General features: G+C 42.7%; 2 protein-coding genes and 1 pseudogene across 7 annotated transcripts; all 3 read right to left on the bottom strand.

Moving 5' to 3' along the window:
• Positions 1-10,574: 10,574 nt before the first annotated feature.
• On the bottom strand, positions 10,575-11,823 carry LOC103647991 (uncharacterized). 2 transcript variants are annotated; one of them, XM_008672502.2, is made up of 2 exons: positions 11,060-11,823; positions 10,575-10,972 (listed from the first exon to the last, which is right to left on the bottom strand). In XM_008672502.2, exon 1 carries the CDS (start codon positions 11,642-11,644, stop codon positions 11,102-11,104), a length of 543 nt encoding a protein of 180 aa, XP_008670724.1. In that variant the 5' UTR covers positions 11,645-11,823; the 3' UTR covers positions 10,575-10,972; positions 11,060-11,101. The 2 variants fall into 2 exon arrangements, with proteins under 2 accessions (XP_008670724.1, XP_008670723.1); XM_008672501.3 differs by having other exon boundaries at positions 11,093-11,822.
• Positions 11,824-11,828: 5 nt separating this feature from the next.
• Positions 11,829-12,933, bottom strand: LOC103647990 (uncharacterized; annotated as a pseudogene).
• Positions 12,934-14,052: 1,119 nt separating this feature from the next.
• Positions 14,053-18,903, bottom strand: LOC100217146 (uncharacterized). Of its 5 annotated transcripts, XM_035964600.1 has the most exons (10): positions 18,279-18,544; positions 17,994-18,171; positions 17,621-17,677; positions 16,882-16,972; positions 16,635-16,795; positions 16,362-16,489; positions 16,116-16,253; positions 15,379-15,471; positions 14,869-14,974; positions 14,053-14,790 (listed from the first exon to the last, which is right to left on the bottom strand). In XM_035964600.1, the coding sequence occupies exons 2-10, from the start codon at positions 18,007-18,009 to the stop codon at positions 14,600-14,602; spliced, it is 981 nt and encodes a 326-aa protein (XP_035820493.1). In that variant the 5' UTR covers positions 18,010-18,171; positions 18,279-18,544; the 3' UTR covers positions 14,053-14,599. The 5 variants fall into 5 exon arrangements, with proteins under 5 accessions (XP_035820493.1, XP_035820494.1, XP_020403072.1 ...); XM_035964601.1 differs by lacking the exon at positions 18,279-18,544 and adding an exon at positions 18,564-18,903 and having other exon boundaries at positions 17,621-18,171; XM_020547483.3 differs by having other exon boundaries at positions 17,621-18,171; positions 18,279-18,883.
• Between the last annotated feature and the right edge of the window lie 514 nt (positions 18,904-19,417).

Here is a 19,417-nt window from a genome sequence, read left to right as displayed (position 1 = left end):
AGATATGAATCCTCTAGTGATGATAATGCTAGTGATGAGGAAGATAATTTACGTACTCTCTTTGCCAACCTAAACATGCAACAAAAAGAAAAGTTAAATGAATTAATTAGTGCCATCCATGAGAAGGATGACCTCTTGGACTCCCAAGAGGACTTCCTAATCAAGGAAAATAAAAAGCATGTTAAGGTTAAAAATGCTTATGCTCTAGAAGTTGAAAAATATGAAAAATTATCTAGTGAGCTAAGCACTTGCCATGAGACAATAGACAACCTTAGAAATGAGAATGCTAATTTATTAGCTAAGGTTGATTCAAATGTTTGTAATGCTTCAATTCCCAATCTTAGAAATGATAATGATGATTTACTTGCTAAGATTGAAGAATTAAACATATCTATTGCTAGCCTTAGGATTGAGAATGAAAAATTGCTTGCTAAGGCTAAGGATTTTGATGTTTGCAATGCTACTATTTCCGACCTTAGAACTAAAAATGATATTTTGCATGCTAAGGTTGTAGAATTAAAATCTTGCAAACCCTCTACATCTACCGTTGAGCACACTTCTATTTGTACTAGATGTAGAGATGTTGATGTTAATGCTATTCATGATCACATGGCTTTAATTAAACAACAAAATGATCATATAGCAAAACTAGATGCTAAGATTGCCGAGCATGACTTAGAAAATGAAAAATTTAAATTTGCTAGAAGCATGCTCTATAGAGGGAGATGCCGTGGCATCAAGGATGGCATTGGCTTCAAACAGGGAGGCAATGTCAAAATTAATGCCCCTCCTAAGAAGTTGTCTAATTTTGTTAAGGGCAAGGCTCCCATGCCTCAGGATAACGAGGGATACATTTTGTACCCTGTCGGTTATCCTGAGAGCAAAATTAGGAGAATTCACTCTAGGAAGTCTCACTCTGGTCCTAATCATGCTTTTATGTATAAGAGTGAGACATCTAGTTCTAGGCAACAATCCCATGTTAAGTTGCCTAAGAAGAAAACTCCTAGTGCATCAAATGACCATGACATCTCATTTAAAACTTTTGATGCATCTTATGTTTTGACTAACAAATCCGGCAAGGTAGTTGCCAAATATGTTGGGGGCAAGCACAAGGGGTCAAAGACTTGTGTTTGGGTACCCAAAGTTCTTGTTTCTAATGCCAAAGGACCCAAAACCATTTGGGTACCTAAAGTCAAGAACTAAAAATGTTTTGTAGGTTTATGCATCCGGGGGCTCAAGCTGGGTAATCGACAGCGGGTGCACAAACCACATGACAGGGGAGAAGAAGATGTTCTCCTCCTACGAAAAAAACCAGGATCCCCAACGAGCTATCACATTCGGGGATGGAAATCAAGGTTTGGTCAAAGGATTGGGTAAAATTGCTATATCATCTGACCATTCCATTTCCAATGTTTTTCTTGTAGATTCATTAGATTACAATTTGCTTTCTATATCTCAATTATGCAAAATGGGCTACAAATGTCTATTCACTGATGTAGGTGTCAGTCTTTAGAAGAAGTGATGATTCAATAGCATTTAATGGAGTGTTAGAGGGTCAGCTATACTTAGTGAATTTTGATAGAGCTGAACTCGACACTTGCTTAATTGCTAAGACTAACATGGGTTGGCTATGGCACCGCCGACTAGCCCATGTTGGGATAAAGAATCTTCACAAGCTTCTAAAGGGAGAGCACATTTTAGGACTAACAAATGTTCATTTTGAGAAAGACAGGATTTGTAGCGCATGCCAAGAAGGGAAGCAAGTTGGTGCTCACCATCCACACAAGAACATCATGACGACTGACAGGCCACTGGAGCTCCTACACATGGATCTATTCGGCCCGATTGCTTACATAAGCATCGGCGGGAGTAAGTACTGTCTAGTTATTGTGGATGACTATTCTTGCTTCACTTGGGTATTCTTTTTGCAGGAAAAATCTCATACCCAAGAGACTTTAAAAGGATTCTTGAGACGGGCTCAAAATGAGTTCGGCTTGAGGATCAAAAAGATTAGAAGCGACAACGGAACGGAGTTCAAGAACTCTCAAATTGAAGGCTTCCTTGAGGAGGAGGGCATCAAGCATGAGTTCTCTTCTCCCTACACCCCTCAACAAAATGGTGTAGTGGAGAGGAAGAATCGAACTCTATTGGACATGGCAAGAACCATGCTTGATGAGTATAAGACTTCGGATCGGTTTTGGGCCGAGGCGGTCAACACCGCCTGCTACGCCATCAACCGGTTATATCTACACCGAATCCTCAAGAAGACATCTTATGAACTCCTAACCGGTAAAAAGCCCAATATTTCATATTTTAGAGTCTTTGGTAGCAAATGCTTTATTCTTGTTAAAAGAGGTAGAAAATCTAAATTTGCTCCTAAGACAGTAGAAGGCTTTTTACTAGGATATGATTCAAACACAAGGGCATATAGAGTCTTTAACAAGTCCTCCGGACAAGTTGAAGTTTCTTGTGACGTTGTGTTTGATGAGACTAACGGCTCTCAAGTAGAGCAAGTTGATCTTGATGAGATAGGTATTGAAGAGGCTCCGTGCATCGCGCTAAGGAACATGTCCATTGGGGATGTGTGTCCTAAGGAATCCGAAGAGCCTCCAAATGCACAAGATCAACCATCCTCCTCCACGCAAGCATCCCCACCAACTCAAAATGAGGATGAGGCTCAAGTTGATGAAGGAGAAGATCAATCAAATGAGCCACCTCAAGATGACGGCAATGATCAAGGGGGAGATGCAAATGATCAAGACAAGGAGGATGAAGAACAAAGGCCGCCACACCCAAGAGTCCACCAAGCAATCCAACGAGATCACCCCGTCGACACCATCCTCGGCGACATTCATAAGGGGGTAGCCACTAGATCTCGTGTTGCACATTTTTGTGAACATTACTCGTTTGTTTCCTCTACTGAGCCACATAGGGTAGAGGAAGCCCTTCAAGATTCGGATTGGGTGGTGGCAATGCAAGAGGAGCTCAACAGCTTCACTAGGAATGAGGTATGGCATTTAGTTCCACGTCCTAATCAAAATGTTGTAGGAACCAAATGGGTCTTCCGCAACAAGCAAGATGAGCATGGTGTGGTGACAAGGAACAAAGCTCGACTTGTGGCCAAGGGATACTCCCAAGTCGAAGGTTTGGATTTCGGTGAAACCTATGCACCCGTAGCTAGGCTTGAGTCAATTCGTATATTATTGGCCTATGCTACTTACCATGGCTTCAAGCTTTATCAAATGGACGTGAAGAGTGCCTTCCTCAATGGACCAATCAAGGAAGAGGTCTATGTTGAGCAACCTCCCGGCTTTGAAGATAGTGAGTACCCTAACCATGTTTATAAACTCTCTAAGGCGCTTTATGGGTTCAAGCAAGCCCCAAGAGCATGGTATGAATGCCTTAGAGATTTCCTTATCACTAATGGATTCAAAGTCGGAAAGGCCGATCCTAGTTTATTTACTAAAACTCTTGAGAATGACTTATTTGTATGCCAAATTTATGTTGATGACATTATATTTGGGTCTACTAACGAGTCTACATGTGAAGAATTTAGTAGGATCATGACGCAAAAATTCGAGATGTCTATGATGGTGGAGTTGAAGTATTTCTTAGGATTTCAAGTAAAGCAACTCCAAGAGGGCACCTTCCTAAGCCAAACGAAGTATACTCAAGATATTCTAAGCAAGTTTGGGATGAAGGATGCCAAGCCCATCAAGACACCCATGGGAACCAATGGGCATCTTGACCTCGACGAGGGAGGTAAATCCGTCGATCAAAAGGTATACCGGTCGATGATAGGCTCTTTGCTATATTTATGTGCATCTCGACCGGATATAATGCTTTTCGTATGCATGTGTGCAAGATTCCAAGCCGACCCTAAGGAAGCTCACCTTACGGCTGTTAAACGAATCTTGAGATATTTAGTTTATACTCCTAAGTTTGGGCTTTGGTATCCTAGGGGATCCACCTTTGATTTAATTGGTTATTCGGATGCCGATTGGGCGGGGTGTAAAATCAATAGAAAGAGCACATCGGGGACTTGCCAGTTCTTGGGAAGATCCTTGGTGTCTTGGGCTTCAAAGAAGCAAAATTCGGTCGCTCTTTCTACCGCCGAAGCCGAGTACATTGTCGCAGGACATTGTTGCGCGCAACTACTTTGGATGAGGCAAACCCTTAGGGACTACGGTTACAAATTAACCAAAGTTCCTCTTCTATGTGATAATGAGAGTGCAATCTGCATGGCGGATAATCCCGTTGAGCATAGCCGCACTAAGCACATAGCCATTCGGTATCACTTTTTAAGGGATCACCAACAAAAGGGAGATATCGAGATTTCATACATTAATACTAAAGGTCAACTAGCCGATATCTTTACCAAGCCTCTTGATGAACAAACCTTTAACAAACTTAGGCATGAGCTAAATATTCTTGATTCTAGAAACTTCTTTTGATATCTTGCATGCATAGCTCATTCATATACCCTTGATCATATCTCTTTCATGTGCTATGACTAATGTGTTTTCAAGTGTATTTCAAACCAAGTCATAAGTGTATTGAAAGGAAATTGGAGTCTTCGGCGAAGACAAAGGCTTCCACTCCGTAACTCATCCTTCGTCGTCGCTCCGCGCAACTCTCCATCTTTGGGGGAGAGAGTATCTCTCCTACTTTGGTATAATCTTCACTCATATGTTTTATTTGCCAAAGGTGAGAAAAGTAAAAGGGCTCTAATTATTCCGTTTTTGGCGATTTATGCCAAAGGGGGAGAGAGCATGAGCCCAAAGCAAAAGGACCGCACCACCACCTAATTTTAAAAATGATTTTCAATTGGAAATTTCACATTGGTATCTTTTGAGTTCAAAAGGGGGAGATAGTAGAATTTTCAAAATTGATATCTTAAAACCCTCTTGAACACTAAGAGGAGAATTTCATTTAGGGGGAGTTTTGTTTAGTCAAAGGAAAAGCATTTGAAACAGGGGGAGAAAATTTCAAATCTTGAAAATGCTTCGCAAAATCTTATTAATCTACCTTTGACTATTTGCAAAAGGACTTTGAAAAGGATTTACAAAAGAATTTGCAAAAACAAAACATGTGGTGCAAGCGTGGTCCAAAATGTCAAAAATTAAAGAAACAATCCATGCATATCTTATAAGTATTTATATTGGCTTAATTCCAAGCAACCTTTGCACTTACAATCTTGCAACTAGTTCAATTTATGTATTTCATACTTGCTTAGGTTTGTATTGGCATCAATCACCAAAAAGGGGAGATTGAAAGGGAATTAGGCTTACACCTATTTCCTAAATGATTTTGGTGGTTGAATTGCCCAACACAAATAAATTGGACTAACTAGTTTGCTCTAGTGTATAAGTTATACAGGTGCTAAAGGTTCACACTTAGCCAATAAAAAGACCAAGAATTGGGTTCAACAAAGAGAGCAAGGGATAACCGAAGGCAGTCCTGGTCAGGCGCACCGGACTGTCCGGTGTGCCACCGGACAATGTCCGGTGCACCAGGGGACTTCACTCTGAACTCCTCACCTTCGAGAAAATCCAGAGGTGCTCCGCTATAATTCACCGGACTGTCCAGTGTACACCGGACATTGTCCGGTGCCCCAGGGAAGAGCAACTCTGGAACTCGCCAGCTTCGGGAATTTGCTTCGCTATAATTCACCGGACATGTCCGGTGTGCACCGGACTGTCCGGTGATCCAGCGGAGCAACGGCTACTTCGCGCCAATGGTCACCTGCAGAAGCATTAAATGCGCGCCAGAGCGCGCAGAAGTCAGCCATGCGCGAAGTGGCGCACCGGACACTCTACAGTGCATGTTCGGTGTGCCACCGGACATCCAGGCGGACCCAGCAGTCAGAGCTCCAACGGTCGGAACCCAACGGCCTGGTGACGTGGCTGGCGCACCGGACACTGTCCGGTGCACCATGCGACAGACAGCCCCACCAAACGGCTAGTTTGGTGGTTGGGGCTATAAATACCCCCAACCACCCCGCATTCAAGTCATCCAAGTTTTCCCACTTCAACTACTTACAAGAGCTCTAGCATTCAATTCTAGACACACCCAAGTGATCAAATCCTCTCCAAACTCCACACAACGCCCTAGTGATTAGTGAGAGAGATTTGCTTGTGTTCTTTCGAGCTCTTGCGCTTGGATTGCTTTCTTCTTTCTTTGATTCTTTCTTGCGATCAAACTCACTTGTTATTGAGACAAGAGACACCAATCTTGTGGTGGTCCTTGTGGGAACTTTGTGTTCCAAGTGATTGAGAAGAAAAGCTCACTCGGTCCGAGGGACCGTTTGAGAGAGGGAAAGGGTTGAAAGAGACCCGGTCTTTGTGACCACCTCAACGGGGAGTAGGTTTGCGAGAACCGAACCTCGGTAAAACAAATCCACGTGTCTCACTCCTTATTCGCTTGCGATTTGTTTTGCACCCTCTCTCGCGGACTCAATTATATTTCTAACGCTAACCCGGCTTGTAGTTGTGATTATTTTTGAGAATTTCAATTTTGTCCTATTCACCCCCCCCCCCCTCTAGGCGACTTTCACATTGCCTTCTTGCTCTTAACTCGTAATTTTTTTTGTTAGGTAATGAGGTTTAAAGGCCACTAGTTTCTCCATTTTGGTGCTTAATGCTAAAGGGGGAGAAATTATGGTCAAAGCAACTGGATCAACTACCACTTGTGAATTTAAAAAATTTATTATGTTAATCTTTTGATCAAAACTCTCTTATTGCAATGGGGAGAAACCTTTTATGGGAAAAGGAGGAGTTTTTGGCTTTTGACCAAAACTAGTCTTGTAAATTGTTTTGATTTGCTAAAACTAAGTGTTTTGACATAGAAGTAAGAAAATGGATTTGTATTGCGAAAATAAATCAAGTGGTGGTAAAATGATCCAAATATGCCAAATCTTATACTCATCCTATTGGTGTGTGATTTGACTTCAATTTGCAAAAGTTGACTAATATTCGATCATGTTAGTACCTTTCTTGTTGCTTTTAGGTGTGTTGGCATAAATCACCAAAAAGGGGAGATTAAAAGGGAAATGTGCCCTTGGGCCATTTCTAGTTTGTTTTGGTGATTAAATACTCAACACATTGTCTTGGACTAACATCGTGATGTATGAGCATAAGCACATGTATTTGAAAGGCAAATGGAGAAACATAGGACAAGTGCATTTGGTGTATACTGCAAATCCTATTACATTAAAGGAACAAGGTATCAATTATGTCACTTAGTAAATTGTTTTAGTTGCTAACTATGTTTAGCTAAGTGCTAGGAAACTTCTCAAGTCAAACCATATTGGAGAAATGGTGTTTGGCTAAGATTAGCCAAACCTGTGCAAGTCTGGGAGCATCGGACTATGCACTAGACATTGTCCGGTGCCTAGGCTATCAGCCGGCGAACAGGCCACCCTCGGGAATTCGCCGAGACATCGCAGATATAATTCACCGGACTGTCCGGTACCTGTGTGCACCGGACTGTCCATTGTGACAACCGCGCGCCTGGCCAACAGTCGGCCACACAATCTGCGCAGGCCACGTCAGCTCAACCAACAGCCACCAGGTCGCATCGGACTATCGGGTGCACCACCGGACTGTCTGGTGTGTAAGTAACCAACGGCTGGCAATAGTCAGCTCGGGTGATTAAGGAAGGGAATCCGTGACTGTGCAGTGTCCAGTGTGCACCGGACAATCCGGTGCACCTACAGACAGAAGGCAACCAGGGCTTTCTAAATGGAGCTCCAACGGCTCCTAGGTCCCTTGAGGCTATAAAAGGACACCTAGGAACCATGGAGTAGTACACAACCATACTTTGAGCATACTTCAACTCCTAGATTACGCGACCACGCTGCTGATCCATTAGATAGAGGTTTGAGCGTATTCTTGAGCTATGACTTTGACATTTTGATTCTTGCGCTCTTTTCTTGACTTGTGTGCATGTTGTTGCTGCGATTGTATTCTTGTGTGTGTTCCTACTCCCTCCTTACTTCGATTTTTATTAAGATAATTTGTGTAAGGCGTGATAGACTCCAACTTGTGGAGATTCCTCACAAACATGATTTGATATAAGGAAGAAAATTGTGGTGCTCAAGTTTGATCTTTGGATCACTTGAGAGGGGTTGAGTGCAACCCTTGACCCAAGGAGGTCACCACAACGTGGAGTAGGCATTGGCCGAACCACGGGATAAAATCGTTGTGTCTGTTGTCCACTTACTTTATTGCGATTATTGTCTTTCTGATTTCTCATATTCACTTGTATTATTGCTCCTATGTTTGAAACACATCTCAAAGGAGCAATCAAGTGAAGAGTTCTCTCTCTCCATATCTACTCATAATAACTTGGTTTTAGCTCTTACTAACACTCATTATAAACCAAGTTTGTCTTGTTTGGAGTTGATTTTTGCAGGATCACCTATTCACCCCTCTCTAGGTGCTCTCAAGAATAGCGTCTCCTAGATTGCTCTCCATCGTTTTCACTATCAAGTTTTAGGCTAAACTATAATGAGCCTCATTTTCTCTAATACACTATGACAACCTTGCCACAAATGTAGTTGGCGTGATCTCATAAGACTATAAGCCCCTCTAAGTACAAATATGGTACACACAAGCACCAACTGGTAAGAGGCTTTCTGAAAGGGAATTAGGCTTACACCTTTTTCCTAATTGATTTTGGTGGTTGAATTGCCCAACACAAATAATTGGACTAACTAGTTTGCTCTAGTCTATAAGTTCTACAGGTGCCAAAGGTTCACAAAAAGCCAATAAAAAGACCAAGAAAGGGTTCAAACAAAGAGAGCAAAAGACATCCCGAAAGGCACCCAGTTCTACAACTGCTTTGTCTTGCCATTTTGTATGTAATTTGATGAAATATTAAAATATAACAGCAGACCTTCGGTTTCTATATCAAGTGGTTGTATGACATATATAATAATAGTATTTATGCAATCTGGTTCCTCTCTTTTGATGCATGACACATGGTCACCTTTGAGACAAAAATGCATACATAGTTGTATAGTTTACTCCCATCTGTGGTTTTAAACATTTTTTTTCCTGAGCAAGAGGCTAGACATTATGAAGCTGTAGTAACTTCACAATTTGCATTAGTGCTAGTAGCTGGAACACGGGGCATATAATGGTGCTGTCTAATCTTCTGAAAACTTTGTAGGTCTTCCCGTTACTCATCAAGAAGTTTTCACACGAAGAGCAAGCAAATTTAGTATGGCAGTTCTTATGTAGCATCCCTGTAAACACGATGGCAAAATTTCTTCCATGGATTTCTGCTTCTGTTTCTACAAATGAGAATCAAGATATTCTTGACTGCCTAAGTAAAATAGTTCCTGAAGAAAAACTCCTCCAAGAGGTCCTCATGATTATGGCATCATACATCTTAACTTCCCATTTGTAAAGTTATTGGCGTATTTCACTTCAATTTTTTACTTTGTGAAGGTTTGTTTTCACGTGGTTTGGAGGGAAATCAGAAAGCAGTTCTACATGTGAGTCTAGCTCTGGTCAATGTGACGTTTTTTTGCTACAGTGGTGTTATGGTGAAACAGAGTTTTGTGTGTATGTACCAACAGCTAAAATGTAAATACGATATTATCATAGTTGAGTACAGGAATAATTATCTCTTATATCTTATTGCAAAATTTGAAACAGTTCTCCTGTAGATGGTTAGCTTGTATTTTACGCTACAATTACCTCAGATCACTTGTTGTATCTTACACCAATTTACGAAATTTCTTGATGCGTTTTATGACAACCTCATGCGATGAGAGATACATTCGGTCTACATTCGTTATTATGAAACAGATGGACGATTTACGCTAAAATTCATACTCATTTACGTTGTTTTGGTTCACGATTTACGCTAAAATTCATACTCATTTACGTTGTTTTGGTTCACGATTTACGCTAAAATCCATTCGAGCCAGAACCCGCGCTCAATCGGCCGCACACGATTTTCACGCCGTAATTCAGGCCTCATTTGCTGTTACAAAACAGGTATACGACTTACGCTAAATTATGTACTCATTTACGCTATTTTAGCTCACGTTTTACGCTAAAATCTATTTGAGCCAAAACCCGCGCACGATCGGACGCACGCGATTATTACGCCGTAATTTCGGGACCCATTTACAGTTACGAAACAGATATACGATTTACGCTAAATTTCGTACTCAGTTACGCTATTTTGGTTCATGTTTTACGCTAAAATCTGTCCGAGACAGAACCCGATCACGATGGGACGCGCGAGATTTTTACGCCGTAATTTTCGGGCCGCATTCACCGTTTCAAAACAGATCTACGATTTACGCTAAAATTCGTAATCATTTATGTTGTTTTTGTTCACGTTTTACGCTAAAATCTGTCCAAGTCAGAACCCGTGCCCGATGGGACGCACGCTGGTACGGAACGTAGCTATAACTGACTGGGGCTTCCTGGTACTAATGAAAGCTCAGGGCTTCCATTACCTCGTCCCTCTATATATATATATATATATATATATATATATATATATATATAAAAGACGTAACAACACACGGTCATATGCCATGGAAATTACTATGCAAGAGGTAATCCATGCTTAAATGTTATTGTTTCAGACTGTTAAAAGTCAAGGCCTTCCAGCTGGCAACAATTTACATCCCGGCAATCTAAAAAGTATCTCTAAAGTTTTCTGAACACAATCTCCTTCCACTCAACAAGGTAGGTTCAACTCCAAACTCTTCAAACATTGACAAGAACTATACAGAGAAAGAGAAATGTTTGGCTATGATCTTATCATTGAAAATGTATACATTCTCTATTTTGGAGAATTTCGGATACAGGGCATCGTAGTTCCAGATTTTTGGCATCCTCCACTTGACATGAACATGTAGATTGAGCCATGAACAGATTTTTGGCATCCTCCACTTGACATGAACATCTTCATGCCGTTGTGCAGCTTCAGCGATCCTTAAATACTGTTAAGGGAGGACGGAAACAAGCATGTATATGATCTTGATTTCTTAATGAAATGACGTGTAAAGAAAAATCATGTAACAATTGACCTGAAAGTGAATTCGCACGGCTAAGTGTCTTACGGTTACTGCTCACGAGCCGGAGCGCGAGCACATGCTACCAGGAGACGGCGCCACGGCCATCGTCCTGCGCTCGGCGGCCCGCGCGGCGGCGCACCGGTACGCGCAAGTGAGGATCCAGAACGCCCACGGGAGCGCGACGAGCGCCAGGCCGACGGCGGGGAGCCAGGCCGGCGTCTCCTGCGGCGGCAGCAGGACGTAGGCCGCGAGGCACGCGCCGCCGGCGAGCAGGGAGAGGAGGAGCAGCACCGTCACCAGCCACAAGCACACGCTGCTGCCCGGCGGGCCTTGGCCGCCCTCCTCCTGCTTGCCCGGCATGGTATCCGGCCGGCCGGCGCGCGTCGTCAAGAAGGGCGAGGCGACGTGCGTGGCGATGACATCAACGGGGTCATCCGCTGCTGCTCTTCTTCGTGGGGGTGGAATGGAACGAAATGAAGCAAAGAAAACGTGCCGAAAAAGTTCTGATCTGTTTTTGTTGTTCGCCTTTTGTGGGTCTTGGAGGACGAGAAGGTAGCAATGGAGATTCGCGTCGCAGGGCGGCGGCGGTGTGGCCATGAACGGAGGGAGAGGCACGGAGCGAATTTCTGGACATGCTTAGTTTTGGACGCCCTATAATTGGCCACTAATGGTGATGGCATGGCATAGCTTAGCGTTGTCAGTTCCATTACAAACTTTGCGTCTGAATACTACTAGCAGCGTGTCAGGTTGAGTGAACTTTTGTTTGCTGCCATGTGCCAACAGTCCAACACACGCACTCTGTTCCATTCTTTACCTGAAGTTGCATCGACATGTTTGTACGTTCACGTAAACGCAGCTCCCTGCACAAGCCTCACGAACAATAACAAAAAATTTACACAAATCACTGTCCGTCGATCAGCCTAGCCTGCCTAGCACGCCGTAGAGATCACCACGCACTGTAGAAGCCGCCGTCGCCCTTCTCATTGGTGCTCCGCCTCCTGGAAAAGAGGATGTCGCCGATGAGCGGTACGACGAGCTTCACATTCCGCCTCCGGCTCCCCACGAGCTCGACGCCGTAGTCCACCTCGCCGAGGCTCAGGCACTCGCTCGCGGCGAGCCCGCCGCCCCACCGCCCGCTCCGGAGCGTGAGCGACGACGACGACGCCGAGTCGTCTGTGTCGCCCCCGACGCTGCGCCGCGCTGCCGCGGCCGCCCTGTCGGCCTCCGTCCCGGCGAGCGTCGAGAGACCCCGGTGGAGCTGCGCGCGGAGGCTGGCCAGCGCCACCTCCGTCTCGGCGCACCGCTTCCTGAACCGCGACACCTCATGCCGCGTCTCCGACACGTCGGCCTCCAGCTTCTGGATGGAGCGCGCGATCGCCAGACCGCCTGCCGGCGCCGCCTCGTCGCCCCGGCCGTCGCCGCCGCGCCCGCTGCACGGCTTGTTGACCGGAGGAGGTGACGACGCGAGCGACGATGCCGGGGACGAAGGCGCCGAGTACATGGGCACAATGGCAGGCATTACCTCCGCCTCGCCCTCTGCCGCCATTGGGGTGGGACCGAAGGTCCCGGCGCTGCTGCTGCTTGGCACTCGCGGTCGCGGTGGCAGCAACGCTAGTGGCGCAGGCATCAGCGTTGAGGGTGGCAGCGGCGGACGCACTGGCGCCGCTGCTGTGCCTGGAATGGCTGTTGGTGCTGCCAACAACTATGCGGGCGCTGAACACGGCCACCTCCAGCTTGACTGACCGGAACGGGCGGGCTGTATCGACCTCTGCACGGTCGTCGCGGGCTGCTGCAGCCATACCAGAGCAGGCGGCCAACAATTTGGATTGTGCCTTTTTTCCTGAAGGATCAGTTCATCCTGGCTGAAAACATGTCAAGCTCGCTAGAGGGACATATGAAGCCAAGCCAACCACAAACAGCACAAGCTCTTTGCCGAAATATATGGAACCAACAGCCAGCCCCGCGAGGAGTGTGTCTTTGCTTGCACTTCAATGGCAGGCTTGCTGCTGGCCACCAGCTTTCGAGCAACCAGTTCTCCAACAGCAACAAGCAGGAGGATCACTTATTCACTTGCAACCTAAAACAAGTTTAAGAGAACTCATAAATCACGAGTAGAATTCTGCAGCATGCAGGAATGCCGCTAAAGCACGGACGCTTTTTAGACACTATTGGCGGGCTACAAGGGACAGTCACAGTCCGTCTCATTGGATGTCTACGCGTCCATGTGCAGCTTGCGCTGATACGATAATTTTGAATGTATGAGTGGATGCAGGCTAATAACATCAAAATGATTTATTTTGCATCCACTCATACAGGCTATGACTTCCACGTACAAGTAACCAAACATAATCTTAAATAAAGTTAATGCATACGGTGATCTAAGATAAGATGGTGCGGATAACTAATCAGGCGGAGTATTTAAGCTCGTTGTTCGGTTGCAAATTGCTTGGATCGTGTTAGTCAGTAAACATAAGCGTCAGGTGACAGTTGTAACACCTAAAATCTCCTATTTTAGAAATTAGAAAATTTTCTTGGAAGATTTGAATTAAAATGTCCCTAAATAAACAATAGAAAGAATTTCAAATGACTAGAGTGGACTATTTTCTGATAAACTACATAATTAGAAATACCTTCAAGATATATATATAGAGAGACCGCACCTAACAACCAGGTGCATACGGTCTAGTGCATCCTATGTACTAGGTCAAACCTTCTCTCTAACCCGATCCACCCCACACGCCCATCTCCCTGCATGTGCATTTGTTTCATTTACATGTGCGAAAATTTTAGAAGGCATACGCACAAATTTAGAAAATGAATTGGCATCCATGAAAACAAAAAATCTGATTTGAATGTTTTATTACATCCATAAATATAAATATAGGCTATCCAAGCCAAATTTCATGCTATAATCCTAGCATCCCACTTTCAAAAATGCATTTCTAAACAGTAAACACTACTAAGAATGAAAACAATGGTTATCAATGAAGCACATGCTCAGAAAATATTAGCAATGTGAGAAATATGAATTAGAATGATCAAGAGTTTATCCTAAGGGTCCCTTGTCATAAAGTATGAATTGATATACTTTACATAGACTAAGTATACACAATGACAACTGGCCAATTTGATGTAATTACAGGAAAAAACGATGCTTGACATTTCTATATGGCGTCGTCCTATGAATCAGATAAGATCACATTGCAGCTATCACATGGCGTTCTAAAATGAGAGAGAAAAGAGGGGGGAAAAGAGTATAGTTGGTGACACCATTGTATCTAAGTACACTTCAAATTCTTTTCCGGAACCACAATTCCTAGATGACTAGCACTTAATTGGCCTCAATGTGGCATCCTTCTGGCATGCTCCTTCCCTCAAAACATCATCCAGATGTAGACAAACCACAGTTGACAACTTACAATCTGTAATATCAATCTATCCAAGGCCAGGTTGAGGTAAAACTGCCAACTCCAGTTCTACATCAATCAATCATGTCTGGAAGCAGAATGATTCTCAAGAGCTTCCCGTCAAATGTTGGCGAAGAATTATCTATCAGACAATACTCGAGTCCTTGTATCTAAGAAGATACTCTTCCTTTAGGTAACCATTTTCAACCTTGGGAAGTGATAACGTCAAGGTCTCGTCATCTATATAATCTTGACATTTTAGTGGCATCACTTCAATTGCAAACGCATTCTGACTAGCATGCTTTGGCCGTCGTGTCAACAAAGATTGTCCAGGACCTGTTTGAGAAGAAAATATCAAAAGACAAAATCAAACGTTCTCATGGGGTGTGTAAAAGTGCATGAATCGTGACATACTATCAGTCATATCTTTTGTCTTGTGAAGAAGAAACGTCCCAGATAGGATAGTCATGAAGCCACACATCTCTGTAACAATTTGTGTTGGATTTTGATGGTCCCAATCCTGCACATCAAGAAACAAAGCGCAGATAAACTGAGATGATATACATTTGATGCAGTATTTCACATAGAAGGCATGATCACCTTGCATATATACATATATAGAGAAAGAGAATAATGTCAATATATAGATAGAACTAGCAAAACTTCAACAAGTATATATATATATAAACCACCCCCACAATACCACTTATAGGAACAATATATAGTTAGATCAAGGCAAGAATAGAATCAAACAGCAAGCGAGTAAATTTCTTAATTTTTTTCAACAAAATATTCACTTAACAATAAATGATAATGGTTTCTCATGAAAGTAATAAAATGGGAACACATAATATATTGACAAAAACATTCACTTAACAACAATAAATGACAATAGTTTCTCATGAAAGTAATAAAATGGGTTACCTTGAACATTATCACACTGGCTATAATTGTTAGTGAAGTAAACATCACATAATATATTGGTGAGACTACTGCTGTATTAAATGTATCCAATGCCTGCAATTTAAAGAGTAAAACACATTAACTTAGCTTGCATGTGATTATTAACCATATTTTAAAATAAGACCAGCTTGATACAGTGAGAACAGCGAGCTACAGTTCAAAAAAATAACACAGATTATAATAAGCTGTGTATGCTTCCTTTTGTTTGCATACAACATAGGTAAAAACATCCCCCCTTCCCTTAACAAAACCAAATATGTAGCTATCAGAAGGCAGATAATGCAACAAGTAATGAATTAGACAAGCTGCTTAAATACCCCTTGCTAATCCAAAAGTCCAGATTCATATTTCATACCAAAACTTGATCTTATATTGGAATCACCTCAAATCCTAATAGGTATAGTATCTATTGTGCACTCAAAGAATGAGGTATGGAATTAAGTAACATGGAAGCTTGCAAGGCTGAATTTCCATTTTGTTAGATGCATACAAGAAAAACATTCTGATGACTAAAAAATGCTGCCAAGCTATCCAGAATGCAACTTTTTTAAATGATCCATGAAAGGACAGAAACAACTCATTCTTACCGTGGTGGTCAAACTTGCATGTTTCAGAAAAACTGGATAATTTCTATTTCTAAATATGATCAGTCAATGTAGTCTATAATAAAAATAAGAGTGGCAAAATAGAACAATTACCTTATTTAGATAGTTAATCTGGGTGCTCACACAGGTAGCTACAATCAGTGCAAAGGCCCAAGTCTGAGGATAGAATAATTGGTTTGTTCCTGACAATGTTAGCTTCAAGGCAATTCCAAGAGCTCTTACACTCATAACCTGCAAAGCTTCATACTATCAGATAGAAAAATGGTATTTTGTGAAATTCAAGTTGGCAAACATAAAAAATATCATGCTTGATCCATATATACTTGGAGAAAAACATACCGTGAGTGATCCCAGAAGAGAACATACTCCAATGTACACCATTATGTTTGTTTGTCCATGATGAGGGACAACAAAATATATAAGCACTAAGGCTGCTGCAACTACTATAGCCGCATAGCAAAGGAAAGCTGAAAATACAAGGAACTGATAAGTAATTAAGAATAATCTAGCTTATTGGAATTGTAACAAAGTCATAATGAATAATGATGTTAATCAGTCTCGGTAGTACTCAGTATACTAAATACCTGCTTCAAAAAAAACAATAGTAAATACCTGGTTCAGTTGCAAGATCCCAAACTTCCTTTACAGAATCAATGTCACGCTCTTGTGGGGCATGGAGCACAATTGTGATAGATCCAACAACACAGAGAACACAACCAAGTATACCAAATGTGTGCAGTTTCTCCTGTAGAATGGCATGTGCAAGTGCAGCGCTGCAGAAACAAACCTTTTTAGTTATCATTTCAGTTTAATAACTAGCAAGGAGCACAATGCTATCAAGTTTGAAATAAACATATACCTGATGATTATACTGAGTGCACCAAGAGGAGTGACAAGAATAGCAGGAGCGAATGCATAAGCAGCAAAATTAGCAATTTCACCTACAATCACTGTACAAAACACATGTACGTACATATTTCAAGTTTCTTTCATTCAGAAAGCTTCAGTAACATGTTCTCCTAAAAAAGGTTGTAGCAGCAGTTCTGTGCATACATAAATCACTTAGCAAACTTAGTACACTACATAATGTCATTCCATCCACTTCCTATTAAGTTCAACAAAACAGCCTCAAATTGTTAGCAATGAATGTTCCATTCAGATGATAAGATCTAAATTGTACTGATGTTTTTCATGGGCCTGTACTGGCCCAATAAAAAAACTAAAATCTATAATTCTATATCTGCAGGCACCTATGAAACTATCAAAGCTGCTTTCTTGAATGAGATATTTACTTCTCCCTAAAACAAACCGGCCATATGTATCTCAAATTCTCAGCAATATGTTTTTTTGTGTGTTTGTTTTCTATAAGGACTATCAACATAGACAGTGTTAGCAAAGCAGGGTGAGAACCATTGATAAGCCAAGCAAGAATAATAATGGGGAAATATTCAAATGGAACATGATATGCTGTATATTTGGGGCGAAACACCAATAACCCCAATGTAGAAAAGAATTGCATACATATAAACAACAAACGAACTAGAGGAGTTTAGTATTATAAAAGGTCATTATTTAATAAGACTGGAAAGAAAACTTACTAGAAATCATGCCTATCCACCAAAGAGGCTCCACTAAATAAGAAAACCCGCCATATCCTGGTTTATGTACATAAAACATCTAATTATGCTTAGCACTAAACTTGAGGAAAGCAAAAGGGCAAATTTATGAAATACAAATGAATAATATCAGTATATTCGCCAGACGAAGAATCAGTCATGATGCATAGACTGTTAACAAAAACAAAGATTCACTCAGCTTGTTTCAAAAAAGCCATTGCAAATGTAAAACAAAAGTGACAAACAAACGTTTTTGTTTTTTACTAGTTGAGCGAGCCTCCTTTGCAGGTTGCAACTGAAGGGCACAAACAAGAAACAAGCACCCTTGGCTCCATTGGACTTTATGCAAGCAAACCTTTTTGCATCAGCATAGACACCAAGTTGACAACTCGACATGCCTCGCCGTCAATGATTGCAACCTTTTTCTCCACCAATCAAAGTGAACATTGCTCTCATGGTGGTCAATTTCTGCCGTGACCAAATCTACCACGGCCAAGGAAATAAATATTTTCTCCGAAATCAACTTAGCTCGTCTGACAAACAAAATCAGGAAATAAAACTATGATCAGAATCCTCAAATTTCCACCATGAAAGTAATTTCTCGACGACTTCCAGTTTAACATCAGGAAGAACAGCCCACCACATTTTTTTCTACTGCTGCAGATCCCTCTCACCAACCAGAAACCGCGTCGCAAAAGGGGACCCAAAAATTAAGAAATCAATTTCAAAGCTTCAACCGGATTCCCAGTAGCCAGCTAAGCAACCACATGGCTGGCACACAGCCCAACAACTCGACCCGTCTCGCCGTCGTGCGAACCAACCAGCCAATCCAGCGCAAACGGCACACACCGGCCGACCTGGAAGGAGATCCAAACACCAGAGCGGGCATCCACCGACGGACGCGGCGAACAGAGCCCTCACTCACCCGCGCGGACGCCGGAGTCGGCGGCCCTCCTGAGCCCCATCTTCTTGACGATGAAGCTGGCGCCAATGAAGGCGCTCGACGACACCGCGAGGACCAGGCCCTTGGCGTTGTCCGACGACATGGCCCCGCCGCGCCCGGCCGCCGCGGAAGCCGGCGCCGCCATCTCCTTCCCCCTCGCGCCCCTGGTTCCGGCGTCACTACAAGACCGCTGATTCAGGCGGCTACGACTCCACCGCCGCCACCGGCGCCGCCGCCGCCAGCGTCGGCATGTGGAGTGTGAATGGAAGGAGTAGAAGAAGAGGAGCGGTCGGAAGCGGGAGGAAAAAGAGGGAAGGTGAATAAGTGGGAACTTTAATGGCCCGGACTTCTATATACCGCGTAGAGACTTTGAGAATCTCGTATTTGCAAGTGAGTACTATTCGTCTCGAGGAACTTCGCCAGATAAGAAGACCCCTAATAAATGATACGTAAAATTATTTTACGCTATATAAAGAAATAGAGTACACAATATAATTATATACAGTACACAATTGTTTTTACATAAACTAAAGCCCCAAACTTGAAAATGTTTTTTCATTCTAGGCATGAAATTGAAAAATCTTTATTACAATGGTCCATCACTCTTCCTTCAGAACCTTCTCGGTAGCTTTTCGCTTTGTAGTGTGTCGACGACTTCGTCTATTGCTGCGTCTACCACCCTAAATTTGTCAATGATTTCCTTTAGCGACGGATCTGCTTCATGGTCATATGGTTCTAGCGATGGAGAAAGTTCCGCTGCATAAAGGGATTATTTAGTGACAAGATTACAAAGGAAAGGAATAACGAGGACACAGTTTAAAAGTAAAAACACATAC

This window comes from Zea mays, chromosome 2, assembly GCF_902167145.1.
Source record: "Zea mays cultivar B73 chromosome 2, Zm-B73-REFERENCE-NAM-5.0, whole genome shotgun sequence".
Lineage (NCBI taxonomy): Eukaryota > Viridiplantae > Streptophyta > Magnoliopsida > Poales > Poaceae > Zea > Zea mays.
Note: the sequence above shows the minus strand (reverse complement) of the source record. Positions and strands in the feature narration are given on the sequence as shown.

Coding starts and splice junctions, on each gene's coding strand:
- LOC103647991 (XM_008672502.2), bottom strand. CDS start 11,644: ATGGCCACACCGCCGCCGCCCTGCGACGCGAATCTCCATTGCTACCTT.
- LOC100217146 (NM_001143512.1), bottom strand. CDS start 18,726: ATGGCGGCGCCGGCTTCCGCGGCGGCCGGGCGCGGCGGGGCCATGTCG. Junction 17,678..18,563: donor CGACTCCGGCGTCCGCGCGG/GTGAGTGAGGGC, acceptor TACATAAACCAG/GATATGGCGGGTTTTCTTAT. Junction 14,791..14,868: donor GACAAAAGATATGACTGATA/GTATGTCACGAT, acceptor CTTCTCAAACAG/GTCCTGGACAATCTTTGTTG.